This window comes from Geospiza fortis, unplaced genomic scaffold (assembly GCF_000277835.1).
Source record: "Geospiza fortis unplaced genomic scaffold, GeoFor_1.0 scaffold200, whole genome shotgun sequence".
NCBI lineage: Eukaryota > Metazoa > Chordata > Aves > Passeriformes > Thraupidae > Geospiza > Geospiza fortis.
The window spans coordinates 2,183,116-2,197,422 of record NW_005054353.1 but is presented as its reverse complement, the minus strand read 5'-3'; the positions used below and the strand labels follow the sequence as shown (position 1 = coordinate 2,197,422).

The 14,307-nt window shown below is 36.0% G+C and overlaps 1 protein-coding gene across 2 annotated transcripts in view; it reads left to right on the top strand.

Annotated features, from left to right (window-relative positions):
• The window catches only part of UBR5 (ubiquitin protein ligase E3 component n-recognin 5), a 69,532-nt gene that overhangs the window by 23,335 nt on the left and 31,890 nt on the right, over window positions 1-14,307 (top strand). For both annotated transcript variants that reach the window (XM_031058981.1, XM_031058982.1), the window contains 9 exons: window positions 557-741; window positions 1,512-1,621; window positions 3,213-3,325; window positions 9,904-10,047; window positions 10,145-10,256; window positions 10,462-10,616; window positions 11,469-11,666; window positions 12,797-13,007; window positions 13,667-13,711. In XM_031058981.1, the coding sequence (XP_030914841.1) occupies window positions 557-741; window positions 1,512-1,621; window positions 3,213-3,325; window positions 9,904-10,047; window positions 10,145-10,256; window positions 10,462-10,616; window positions 11,469-11,666; window positions 12,797-13,007; window positions 13,667-13,711 (1,273 nt within the window). The remainder of the gene's footprint in view (window positions 1-556; window positions 742-1,511; window positions 1,622-3,212; window positions 3,326-9,903; window positions 10,048-10,144; window positions 10,257-10,461; window positions 10,617-11,468; window positions 11,667-12,796; window positions 13,008-13,666; window positions 13,712-14,307) is intronic.

Sequence of the window (14,307 nt, the reverse complement as noted above, 5' to 3'; positions counted from 1 at the left end):
TACCTACTGATACTGTATTTTGAGAGAAAGTAAGTATAGAAATACAATTCCCTGTAGAACAAAAGGCTTTGTAAATTATGAGGCATTTAAATGCCTGCAGTATTAATATCTGGGTTTGATTTATTTATGCGGTGTGATAGACCTTTGGTTTGAAGCCTTTACCAAAATGTCTAATAACTGATACAGAGGATTTTTTTTGATAAGTACTAGAACTAATATGAGACAAAGCAGCCCTTTCCCAGGGAGCACATTTCTTTTGATTGCAGAGCCATTCTAATTGACACTGTGATGAGTCTCTGTTATTGGATTAATTGTTCCTTTTGTAGTTGAGCATCTAAATATTGTACGTTAAACAGTTTCAGTGCTAAAGCTGTTGCTTTCAGCTGTGACTTTCACAACAGCTTCTTTTTTCATACATAATGCTGACTTTCCTCTTCACCTGATTCTATAAGTTTTCTATTTTGACTACTGCAGATGCCACCAAGAAAATAATGTACATATGATTTCCCTCAGTAGAATTAATTTTTCTCATAGAAATAAATATTTTTATCTCTAGGTGTGTTTAAGAAATAACCCTCTCTATCATGCTGGAGCAGTTGCTTTTTCAATCAGTGCTGGAATTCCTAAAGTTGGTGTGCTAATGGAATCTGTTTGGAACATGAATGACAGCTGTCGGTTTCAGCTTCGGTCTCCTGAGAGCTTGAAAAACATGGAGAAGGCCAGCAAAACTACTGAGGCCAAGTAAGTGTGGAGACTATGTGCACGTACACACAGATTGTTCATGTGGTACTCTCCTGAACTGGGGAGCAATAATGGAAAAGGAGGGTCAGATTTCTGTAATTTTGAAAATTTTGTGATCTTTATGAGGTATTAGGTTTCTTGTAAACTTGGCTAGATGTGCAGAAACGTTCACTGCAGGAAAGGTGTCTCACTTCTGTGAAAGCACTGAGTACATGTGAAATGCAGGAGGAGTATTAAATGAAGGCCTCCCTACAGTGTTTCATAAGGTTTCCAAGATTTTATATTTTAATAGCTGAAAATGGAACCAGCTGTTTCCTGGCTCTTCATGAGATTAAACAGATCTCTTTCAGCCTCTCCATAGCTTGAAAGAAAAATCTTTTGGATTGACAGTGCCATTTAAATGTTTCTTAAAACAGATTTAAACAATTTCAAGTAAAGCTTGAAAATGTTTAGCAGCACCAGAGTTTCAGGTTACTGTATAAAGCTAATAAAAAAGCTCAAATGAAGCTCATCATGTTTATTTTCTGTAATAGTGTATCAATGCTCAGTTAATGTTAAAAAGCTAATCCCTGATTAAGCAGCATTGTACCATCCCCAGCTTCAAGATTTATAGCCTTGTCAGTTAGGATGGTTGTTTACAAGTGTGGAGTTACTTCTTTAAAGTGTTGTTAAAGGAACAATCCTGGGATACACTGGTGCTTTGTCCATTGTCACAGAAAAAAATTTCACTTTTTTCTTTCTTCATTTCTGAGTATTAACTTTTATTCTAGACCTGAAAGCAAACAGGAACCTGTGAAAACTGAGATGGGTCCTCCACCATCCCCAGCTTCCACTTGTAGTGATGCATCTTCAATAGCAAGCAGTGCATCAATGCCATATAGTAAGTAATGTGTAGCTCAGAATATACTTAAATAATTGTGCAGATAAGAAGTTTCCATAAAAGGCAATTCTACAGTCATTCTATACTAATTTCAGAATCCTTTGGTCTTTCAGTCTGTACTGCAGTGTAGGTGAAGGCTTTTGTAATAGCCTTTGAATAATCTGTGAATTGTCAGTGTTAAATAAATGTATAAGCAGTGACTCCTCGATGTAAGGTGTGTGTGTGCAAGCATAACAGTTCTCAGAATCAAAAGTATCTTTCAGGAGATGATCAAGAGGAAATTCTAAAGATAAATTTATTTTTAGTTGCAGTGTGATAATGAGTTTCTTTGCAGCCAGGAAGTTGAGCTTGTTTTGGAAAACTTCTTTAAAGATTAAGCTACTGTTGAACAGCTTGCCTTGTAGTTGAAAGTCAGTGCAGAAAGCAGTAGTTTGTATCCATAACAGAAAATCTCTAAAATGAGACATTCTTTACTAACATACAAAAGCAGTCAGGGAAGTTTCATAATACAAGTTGTGCTTAAAAACCTGAAAGGCTACATCCGAATTTGTGCAACTGGACTCCTTAAGCATTTTTTTCTCTCAATTTAAACACATAAACAGATAAAATGTAATTACAATGCCATCATTTGAAGAAATCTCTCTACAGTTTATTCTTCTAATTGTTCACAAGCTGCAGTTTTAAGCAGCATTGACCTAATGACTCAAATGGCCTTGTGCAGTGACTGAGAATTTCATCTGCTCAGATCTGCAGTACTCACTTATTTTACTAGAAGTCTTCTACTATTGATTTCATTTGCAGTTCATTCAGCTGTAATTTTCCACTGACTACAACTTTGCTTGGGCTTCTGAACTAGTGTTGGAATTAACTGTGCAATTAGCTTAGAAGTTCTCTGCTTACTTTAAATATGTTGATAGTATTAATTACACTATATACTCAACTTGGAAGATTAAAGGTTCTTGTCAGTGTTAATTTAGCCATCTTATGTATTTAGATTTGATTCTGAGTGTACTACAGTTGTTGTTCAGATAAAGTCTGTAGCAAATCCAACTGTACTGCAATTGCCATTAGCCCAAATAGCTATTTTCTGCCTCATTTGCTCTTCTTCTAGAAGTTTACCAAGTAATCCATATGTGGTAGCCAAGCAGACTTTTTGTAAGGTTGATACAAAGCACTGTAGTAGGGGTGACTGAATATTCTCAATGTCAGCCATTTCACTTACAGCACGAGTATGTGAGCCTTGCCAAAACAGGGCTTGTTCCTTGTATTTCAATTTTTTGTATTCTAGTTACTGTATTCTTTAAAATTTAAAAAAATTCTGTATTCTATTACTTCTCTTAACTGTCTTTAAAATTGTTTTGCTTATCATATAGGCTTTATTAGTTTCCAAATCCATAGAAAAACATGAAAGTGGCATGTTAGGTAGCTCTGGCTCTTAAAGTTGTATTCTTGTTAACCTCTTGTTAATTTCTACATTTGACTGCTGATAATCTTTTTGGGGGAAAGGTTTGGTGTTTACTGAACATTGCATTTTGATGCTTTGATGAAGTATATTAAGTCTTTCTTTTTGGTGCTAACTTTTCTGTCTCAGAGCGACGACGATCTACTCCTGCCCCGAAAGAGGAGGAGAAAGTGAATGAAGAACAGTGGTCTCTGAGGGAAGTTGTATTTGTGGAAGATGTTAAGAATGTTCCTGTTGGCAAGGTTTGTCTAAAATCTAAAATACACTGCCCCACTGTTTTTGGGGAGGGGGGGAAAAAAAGGGTTTTTCTTTTAAATAAACTGTTTTAAAAAATCATACTTTCAGGGATGCTTGAGAATGTTTCTGATGAGTGTGATTTTAGCTGTTTATATTTGTCCATAACATAATGATAATAATAGAGCGGGTGTGTTGTGAGTAAAATGTGATAAATCTTAAAAAATTCTGGTATTTTAAGTTGAACCGCAATATTACAAAAAACAGATGTGGTTTTATCCAAAATACTATTTTGTTGTCTTGAGCAATAACTACCACATGTCCAGTGAGATTGTGAAGGGTTCCACCTGTTATGACTGACTTTTACACACACATAGGTAGAAGATTTGGGTGAGTCTCATGTTCTGGCAAGCAAAGAACATAAATATTTTTATTAGAAATTACACGCTTCATTAATATGAATAAAAAGTTATTTGAGTTATTACTCCAGAAAATCCCTTTGTTTATTCCTTGTAATGTTTTCATTTTTTCTGTAATAAACCTTTGCTCTGACTCAAGAGCCATACAGAAGAAAATACTCCCTTTTCTCCTTTGGCACTGTTGTGTGATGTTAGGAGGGATTAGGTCCTCTAGACAGTTCTCTAGTATGCTTTTCAAAAATAAAAGCAATGAGAAAACTGATAAGGTTTTCCTCAAAAGGAAAAGATTGGGTTGCTTTCTACTTGATTCATAAAAGATTTTAAAAAATGTTATCAGAAGAGGATCAATAACTGTCCAACAGAAGGCAGCTGAAGTTAGTAAGCGTTATTTTACTTGCATCCCTAATGGATTTAGTTGTGTGGCAGTGTAAGATTTACCTTCAGCAGTATCTTTGAAAGGAGCAGGCTCACAATGAATTTTCATTATCAAGTTTAGGTCATTTCTGCAGAAGGGAATATGGAGCAACTTAGCTCATTGTAACACTTCATTTCTCAAAATAAGATTTTGAGGTCTAGTTGAAGTTGCTGAATCCATCGTTTTCCTCTGACACCATCTTTGGGAAAGTCCCTCTTGTCCTTATCTGTCCTTCTTGTTTTAGATCCTAAGATTTTCAGAACAGAGACTGTTCCACTGTTTCTGTATACAGTTGCAAAGGTGTCTGTGCATTGCATTAAGAACTACTATGATCAGTATAAAAGAGCTTGAATTTTTATGTTTACATTTTCACTGGAGTGCTAAAATCATTATGTGGTATGTCTTCTGAACAGAGTTCAGTGGTGCTGAGTCTATTCTAGATCAGTCATTTATGGCAAAAATGCTTGTTTTCCTTTATAAAGCATGCTGTCCTTTTCCAGTGTTTTATACTGCCACTCATGTTTTTCCTTTTGCAGTTTTGTAATACTTAATCTTTAGAGCTTAGGTAGAATCCAGCAGACAAAATGGTAACTATTTTTTGCCTGGTGGTTCCAGGTTAAATCAGAAATGCAATTTATTACGAGGCAATTAATGAGTTTGAGCCTTGTTACATGTTCTGTTTGTAATTTGGATCAGCTGTGTGATTATAAGAAGGAAAACCAGAGGCACCTCAGTCTGCAGAAGAGTTAGCCTTGGCAGTGTTCTGGCAGACTCCAGAGTAACATTGTACATTATGGAACAGTAATGTTTGTAATTGAGCTTGTTGTGAGCTGAATTATACACAAAGAGGATTTGAATTCTGAATAATCTGACTATTGCGTCCATAAGTAATTTTTGAATGTGTGTGTACAGAGGTTCAGACTGCAAAACCATGGTTAGAGGGGTTTGGGCTCTTAGGACTTCATGAGTTAAGAAGTTCTACCCTTTTACAGTCCACCCAGATATACATTAATCTGGTCTTCCATAGTCTTCTGTTTACTGACTGACAATCTGAAAGGTCACATCTTTGATGTATTATTGTGGGGAGCTTCAGTGGTACGAGCATCTTGCACAAGAATATATTGTGGCAGTGTAACCTGGGAACATGTTAGTCTTGGTGTTTCAGAAAATTGGAAAGGCTTTGAAACAACTTTGAGTTTTAAGACCTTGATTTTACAAATCGTGGTGTCAGTGGAGCAGCACTTAACTTCTCTCCAAGTGTCAGCCAGTAAAATATGTGGTCATGGAGCATGTGAATCCTTGGGCATCTTTGAGAAATACACACTGGTAATTGGTGGTTATTTTTTGAGCACAATATGAAGTCAATTGCACTAAACAAATTGATTTCTGAGGCCAAAAATCTTGCTTTATGTAATGATTCAGATTTGAAGGAGTAAGAGGAATAAAGCAATTATTTTTGTCCTTTTTTCCTGCAAAAGCATCTGAAAGTTTAAACATTTATATTCTTTAAAATAAAATGAATAATGTGTGGTAGCCATGAGCTTCTGTCAAAATGTTTGCTGTCTTTTAAAATTATTTATATAATTCTTTGTTTTACACAAAAAGAAAAATTTTCACTTAGTCTTCAGGAGGTGGAATTTAGAGATAGGAAAGGAAGGGGTTCAGATTTACTGATGTGCAGCCTGTGTTCCTGAAATGGTTTTGTTTCTAGAAATTTTATGTCCCCGTGCTTTTGGATGTATGCAGCAGCTTCATGATGTCTCTAAAAAATGTCTGTTTAAAATCCTTCCATGACCCCTGCTGTGTTCTGTAGAACAGTGGGCAGGTAGAAGGTGTTGACTTCTAAAGTGCCCCTGTCTCTCTGGGTACTTTGTTAGTAATGTAGCAGCTCTCCCCTGAGTGCTGAGATCCAAGATGAGTGTTTGTGATCATTCTGATACCAGTAAACTGTGCAACCTGCATTTTACACACTGCTTTGTAAGTGTGGATTTCATTTGATGCTGAAGAGTCTGATGAGAGTGCAAAGTCTTTACACTGAGGTGGTGTTGAAAGAGATTAAGAATGCATGTCTGCTAGATTCTCTGTTGTAGTTAGTCATCTCCTTGCTCCTTGGAATTTATTACCTTCCAATCCCATTTCAATTTAAATCCTTCATGGCTTGGAATGAAATTAAGTCTTTATTCCTCCAAATCCGTCACTAGATGGAAGAGATAATCATTCTAGGATTATCTACCTGATGAAAGACTGATGGAATGAAATAGCCTGGCACTTGTCCCATCTCTTGTCTGCGCTGGTGAGAAGTCTGATGGAGTGTTCTTTAGTGTTGTTGAGAAGAGATATGGGCTGAAATAAGCCTTTGTTACTGCTCACTGCTATCAGAGGGATAAAAGCTTTTTTCTGTTGATCCCATGCACTTTGGGATATTCTACTTCACTACATTAGCTTCTGTATTTCTTCTTCTGAAACGGCTTAAATGGTGTCTGAAACCACTGCTAGAACAGAGGGATGGGGAACCTGGGTTGGAGCTGCTTTTTTCTTCTTTGGCAGCTGCGGTTCGTTTTGGTCTGAGGCTTTCCATTGGCAGTGTCCAAGGCCTCCCCAAACTCCTTCTGGCCATCAAAGTTATCCTCAACCAGGTGAGAATCCTGTGTATTACCAGTTTTGCAGTTCCTATACCCAGAAAGCATATCAGCCTCTAGGAATTTTGTAAAACATAAATTTGGATTGAGTAGTTTGTTCTTACTTTGTATTGCATTTTTTCAGTCACTTGATTTTGCTTTTTTCCTTTGATTCCTGTCTGAGATGGAAGCCTTCCAATGAGAAGGATAAATTGAAAGAGCTCAGACTGGATCTTGCCCTAGAAGAGTTACCCACTCCCTATTATGAATCTGTTTGTAATCTTTCAAAGTTGAGTATTTTTTAAAATTGTGTCTGTATTTCTTTGAAGGTAAAGAAATATTTCTTTCTACCTTTGGCATAGAGATAGAAGCCTTTTCTGTGAAGTTAAAATTTCTTCAATTTCAAAAAAAAGATTGGATAGGAGGTTAAAAATTTATTTTCCCTGGTCTTCTGCTGCTGTGTTTTGAGGAAGAATGTGGTGATTTTGGAAAGGGAAAGATTCAATTATTTCCAGTGGCATTCTGGTGTTAGGGACTGTGGAAGTGGATTGATAGTAAAGATAAAGGAGTTAACAACTGTGTTCATCTTTTAGTTTCTCAAATAATTTTTTTAATCTATTAAAAAGACCAGGTGTTATCTTTGTGTTGAAAATGCACTAAAAAGGTATTCTGCTTTTCAGAAAAAAATGCTTTAGTTTTCTGTTTTGTTGCTTGCTTTTTTCATTCAAGTCATTTTCTTAATTAAGTCCTAGTAAGGCATATACTGTGTATATAGTTATGTAAAATGCTTGTTTCTAGTTGGTGAAACTTTTTCATTAGCAGTATCAGCAGCACATTACTTGTGTAAGCTAAAACATCTCAATCCTTTAAGTTTTTGCATTTTATTTTTGTAATGAGTTGTAAAATTATCTCAGACTTACATAAATTCAATTAAAGAGGAGTGTTTATGTTGCATATTTATCTTGTTTGGTGCTGGCTCATTATTCCACATCTTTGCTTTGGAGCTTTCTGTGTCCAGTTGCTGTCAAATGCTTCACTCAAGCTCATTGCTCACTCCATCAGGGGATAGTTTTATTTTCCCTTTGTATAACAACCAACAGCTGTAGTAGTAACTTTAACTAAAGAACTGATTTTAGGTTTGAAGAGGTGATTATCTTCTTAGCAAAATCTTAATAAGCATATTTTCCAGTTTTTAAAGATACATGATTTTCCTGGAGAATGGGAAAGAAAAAATATTTGTCACGTGGATGTCGTAAGAGTTCCAGCACTTCAAAACTGTCATCATTTCTCTGAACACATCAAAAGTAATATAAGTGAGAAATGATGTAGTTGGTAACACTAAGAGCAGCCAGAAGGCATGCAGTAAAAACCTTTTAATTATGGAGATGTGTTAAAGATTGGGGAATTGTACCTTTTCTTAAGGTGTGCTTCCATCAGAAAGCAGCCCAAATTTATAAAGTTCTTGTAGCAACATTTAGTCATTTAAAAAAAGAAAGATTCTACGTGTTGGACTAAAAACTCTGATTGAACCATTGGCATGCAATTACAGGCTTTTAAGTTAGCCTGATTATCTTAGAAACATCTAAATGTACATGGAATAAACTTTTTTTACTAAACCACAGTTTTCTTCTAGAGTTGTCTTGCCAATCTCAATAGAATTCTGCCTTTGTTTAGTCCAGATGATGGTTAATGTCTGTGAATCTTTTGACTAGGTCTGAATTTTGAAATTTTGGGGTAGTATTCTTATAGCTGTCAGTGATGCTTTATTACTGGAACTTGTAATTCTGCTTCTAGAGTGAAGTTTCATCATGTAGGGAGCAACTGCTGTAACTCTGTCCACCGTACTCTTCGCTACAAAAGAATCTGCAAGTGCTTTAAGGTTGTCAATAAATCATTTTCTCTAGTGCACTTCATAGGCTGCACTTAGCTAGAAAAATTGGTAGAAAACATGGATTTTTCTTACATACGGTATCTTGAAAATTTGAGACATGTTTTTTGTTGTTGGAGATCTTTCAGATGAGTTGGTTACATCTAGACGTAGATTTGTTAAGCACTTTCTGTGTAGAAACTTGAGAAATTAGGGTTTATTAAAGACTGATGATTGCTTATATCTAGTTTTGATCAAGACTGAGAGCATACAGAGTACTTATTTCTGCTCATAATTAAAACATTGTCTCTTCTTTCCCCACCTCCTTCTGCCTTAACTTTGTTTTTGTTTTGGGAAAACTATGGTCTCAGCTGGAAATTCAAAGGGCCTTGCTGTTTGGTGATAGCACAAGAAGTTCCTGTATCAAGGAAGCCTGTTTTGACATGATTAGATATGCATGGCAGCAACTCTTTATAGAGGCTTACAGTCTTGGAAGTGCCTGTGTCATGTTAGAGTTGAATAGCTCCTATTTCCTTGAGGGGCCAGAGAAGGACAGACACACATACACACATGAAGAACATCTGGATACACTTGTGTGAATCCTTCAGTCCTAAGAGACTGAGTAGAGAACTTGATCATTGAGTGTACAGAACAGGTGCTAGACCAGTAAACTAACAGGTCTTTTTTCCACCGTGTACAGTCCTGTTGAGAAAGAACACTAAAAATCTTCAAGGCAGGCTAAAAAAAGTTTTTTTCCTTTATCTTGTAATATAAGATCTAATGGGCACTTGAAGAAGGAGACTCAATGTAGACTTTGTTGTTGTTGAATTGTTGGCTAATGTTTGGAATTCATTGCCACAAGAATAATGTTTATTTCCAGAAGTGATTGCACAAATTAATAAGAGAAAGGTCTGTCCAGGCCATTAAACATGAAGTTGTCCTCCAGGAGGTGGAAGTTGGAAAGAGACCGGGGGAGTACCAGTAGAAGCTTCTCTAGTCAGTTGATGTTGGCTTCTTTTGGATGTAGGATGCTGAAATGGAAGGAGCTCTGATATCAGTCAGGATGCTTATGAAATCATTAGGAAATCCAAGTTTTTCAAATTTCGGTAATTTTAGCAAAATGACAAGTCTAATGACCAAGAGCTATACAATTTTATCACTGGATATTGCAAATTTTTTCCTCTCCCTGAAAAAGGTGTGGTTTATTTTGAAGCAAATCGGAATCTGTTCAACCTTTTGGTAAAGCTCTAATGTGTTCTGCCTGTAGGTGCTAAAAGTGGATGGTGCATATGTTGCTGTGAAATTTCCAGGCACCTCCAATAATGCAAACTGTCAGAGCAGTTCTAACTCCGATCCCGATCCCTCTTCTCTCCTCCAAGACTGTAGGCTGCTCAGGATAGATGAACTGCAGGTATGTGTTTGTGAAACATGGAGGAAACAATCAGTATTTACAAGTGTCAGCACTGTGTGTGCTTAATTGCAGCTTAAAATTTTACATCTGTTTTCAGGTTGTGAAAACTGGTGGAACTCCAAAAGTTCCTGACTGTTTTCAAAGAACACCCAAAAAGCTGTGTATTCCTGAAAAAACAGAGATCCTAGCAGTAAATGTAGATTCAAAAGGTAAGTAGGACTTACCCCCTTAGTCCAGATCTGTTGATTCCTTTATTACCTGTCTCTCATCCACGTGAAAAACACCTACTTTCAAAATTACATAAACAGGTGCTTCCATTCATATTAGTACTTTCTTGAAAGTGCTTTAGCTAGGAATTCTTTTACTGGATGCCATGCATAAAACATTAACTTTTTTCTTCATGTGTTTTTGAAGGAGTGCATGCTGTTCTGAAAACCGGGAACTGGGTTCGGTACTGCATATTTGACCTTGCCACAGGAAAGGCTGAACAGGAAAATAATTTCCCTACCAGCAGCATTGCATTCCTGGGTCAGAATGAGAGAAGTGTTGCTATTTTTACAGCTGGACAGGTTTGTGGTTTTGTGTCTCAATCATTTGACCTCACTGCACTTCACATCTGTCACCTTTGAATGAGATGGTACAGCCTTCTGTAAGACTTCTCCAAAATACGACAAAGATATAGTTTTTCAAACAGGTTATGAAAAACTTGCTGCTACCTTTAATATTTTGATGGCATAAGGGCAATAGCAAACAACTTACCTAAGCACATCTTACTTAAACTCTACCTTGAATGTAAAAAAAGGGAGAAAAAAAGGTGACAGAATGGTTCTTGGATTAGTATCAACTTGTTATCTAGCTGCATTTTGGAATGTGATCTAGCTGTATTTTGGAACTGGGTCAGATATAAATCCACTCTTGAGAATAAGTGGAAATATTAACAAACAAAAAAAGTTAATCTGTAATTGGCTGGAAGTACAGATTCACTAAAAATGATTGAGGTTTTGTGCAACTCCTCCACAAATGTGGTATACTTTGTTTAGGATAATTGAAAGGAACAGTTTTTGCAAAATAATTGAATTTGAATGTTTCATTTCAATCTATTCAACTTTACTTGGAGCATTAAAGTGAGCTAAAAGTATAGTTACTATTTGTTTCACTGGTAATGTTAATTAATGAATGTTTATCGGAAGGACAACACTTCTAGTAGTATTTATTATGTTAAACACATTTCAGGCATTTGTAAAAGGGAATTTCCTGTCTTATGTTGCACCACTTGTAATGATAGGAGTCATTGAGAATAAATAAATGAGAATCATGGGTTAACTCTTGTAATTATTGTCAGTCAAGAACTGGACCTTTTGGGACGGATAATATTTATAAATTGTGGAGACTTAATAATGAAACTTTTTTCCCAAATGTAGGAATCACCTATTATTCTTAGAGATGGAAATGGTACAATCTATCCAATGGCAAAAGATTGTATGGGTGGAATACGAGACCCTGACTGGCTTGATCTTCCACCTATTAGTAGTCTTGGAATGGGAGTTCATTCCTTAACAAATCTTCCTGCTAACTCGACCATCAAAAAGAAAGCTGCTATTATCATTATGGCCGTTGAGGTAAAATATTTTCTCTGCTATGGAATTACATGCTTTTTTTTTCTCTTGCTATTATAAAGTTATGCTTAAAGCAACTTCATGCTTAGATACTGATTTGTGTTTTCACTATTTGAAAGAAGCTAATTTCAGCTGAAGATTCTCTTAGAAACCCAAAAACACCAACAAATTTGCCAAGTAAAGTGAAAGACCCTTTTTTGGGGGGATGCATGACTTCTCTGTCAGGCTTTTAATTAGTAGGGTTTTTTTAGGCATTGATTTTGAAATTGTTACCTTTTTATATCTGCTAACACCATGCAGTTTAATTTGTGTCATGGGTGTGCAGTTTTTCTCAGAGATCCAACAACTTGTTTTGGTTGGATCCCTGAGAATGCAATACTTCTTTATTTTTTTTCTGTTATTTTAAAATTATCTATTTGGAGCATGTACTAGGAAACTAGGAGAGGAAAGTGAAGGTTTTTTCACTTGAAACACGTGTGGAGTTCTGTCCTCATCAGTGATGTTGTATGAGTAGTTCTGCTGTGAATTTATATGTCATACTTGTAAAATCTTGTCAGTAATGTGTTAGGTCTGCTGTGTGTTCTGCTGCCCCCCGGAGGTACTGTGTACCTGTTAGACTGAGATGAATTTCACAGTGCAGTAGTATTCCATCATTATGGAAAAACTGGTTATATATGGGGTGAACCTCCCAGACCTTCAACAGCTTCTAATCATTCACTTCTCAGCACATAAATCATATGTTTAAAAAGAACTAGGTTAGAACTCATTCGTATACATCCTTAAGCTTTTTCAGTTGTATCACTTTTCCCACGTTACATGGAGCTATGAAATGGAAGTAATCTATCTTAAGAATCCAACTGTGAAGCCAAAGGAATGCTTTTGTCAGCCTGATGACATCTGCTGCTCTGTTGCTTTTGCTTGTCTGTGCTTAATGCACACAACTCTGTTTTTAACAGTGCTATAATTGAGATGATGAATATTCTGAACAGCTCCTGCAGTAACTTCCAGCCAGTGCTGGAGATGAAGACTTTCCTATTAATTTCAAAATTAGAAGAAAACTATAGGTGTTTATGGAGCTTATATCTACGTTTTGTGCTTCACATTTCTGAAATATTTTATTCTTTTGAATATAGAAACAAACATTGATGCAGCACATTCTTCGATGTGACTACGAGGCTTGCAGACAATACCTGGTGAATCTTGAGCAAGCAGTTGTTTTGGATCAGAATCCACAGATGCTGCAGACGTTCCTTGGCCACAGATGTGATGGAAACCGTAATATCCTGCATGCTTGTGTGTCTGTATGCTTTCCAACCAGCAACAAGGAAACAAAAGAGGAAGAGGGTGAGCTCAACAATATAATGAAAATAATTTGAAAATAATATTTTCATGGAAATATTTCATGAAAAATATTTTCATGCATTTTCAAGAAAATACGAAATAAAGGCTGCATTCTTCATATATGGGTGTATTAAAATTTAGCACCTAAAATGTGCCCTGGCTTTTCAAAGGTGCTAAGACAACATTTTTATTACTCTCATAAAGTTTTATGAGCATTTTTAGAGAATTCAGTAGTTAAGAGCACTAAGCTGTTTAAATTGACTGTAAAAACTTTTGATATTCACATGTTAATTTTAGATAAAAAAGTATTTTTCTACCTTTGTATCACTAGTATCCCCTTTATATCACTACTAAAATTTATGAGACGTGGTATTTAATAATTTTGAAGTGTTGTAGAATGTTAATAGCTTCAATTAGAAATGCTACTTGTCATTGATATGTTTTAAGAAATGTGGAAGAACGACCTCTTAATGCCAGTTACTGACACCATTTTAAAATGTCTGTTAAATACTGTTATGTAAAAAGCGTGTTAACAGAACAAGGTTGCTAAGTCAAGCACTCAAAAAATCGGGAATGGCAGAATTAAGTTTACCCATGTGCTGTACATGGGCATGCATTGTGGAATGGTCTTTAATTACACCATCATACTATTTTTTCCACAGGACTACCTCATTCAGTGCACAAGATGGACGGTGCTCACCGAATGGGTAGCTATTCAATTTCTTTTTATCCTCATCATTCAGTGTGTGGCCCCATTCCTTACTCTTGCACACCATACAAACCCTGCACTGAATAATGAATGAACCTCCTTGTGGGATTTTTTGTATGGTGCTGTCATTGAATTTTAGTCATTTATAGACCTTAATTGTTCCTCATATCCCTATTTATAAAATGGGGGTAATGTGCAGCTTTTTCATCTCTTGCTTGGAGTTTTATTATAGCTTGAAGTTTTTCTGTATTCGAAGCTATTAACTAATTTTGAGCATTCTGTTTGAGAAGCCTAGGGCCTGATTTTGAGTAGGTGTTACTTCAAAACACTGAATTCTATGACTGGATTAATCATAGTTTTAGTTGTGCTGTGAATGTTAATTATTTCTGTGAGTCAGGCACCTTTTAGGTGTCCAGAAATGAGTAAAATGTATCATGATCATCTGTAAAAACTTGTTTCACAAAGTTCTGTGTGCTGATAGATGTGTCAAATAGGTTATGGTTTTCCAGAGCAATGTTCAGTGTCATTAAACACATTAAACACAACGCAGTGTTTCCTCCTCTCCTTCCCAAGCTGTTGCTGCCTTACTCCACC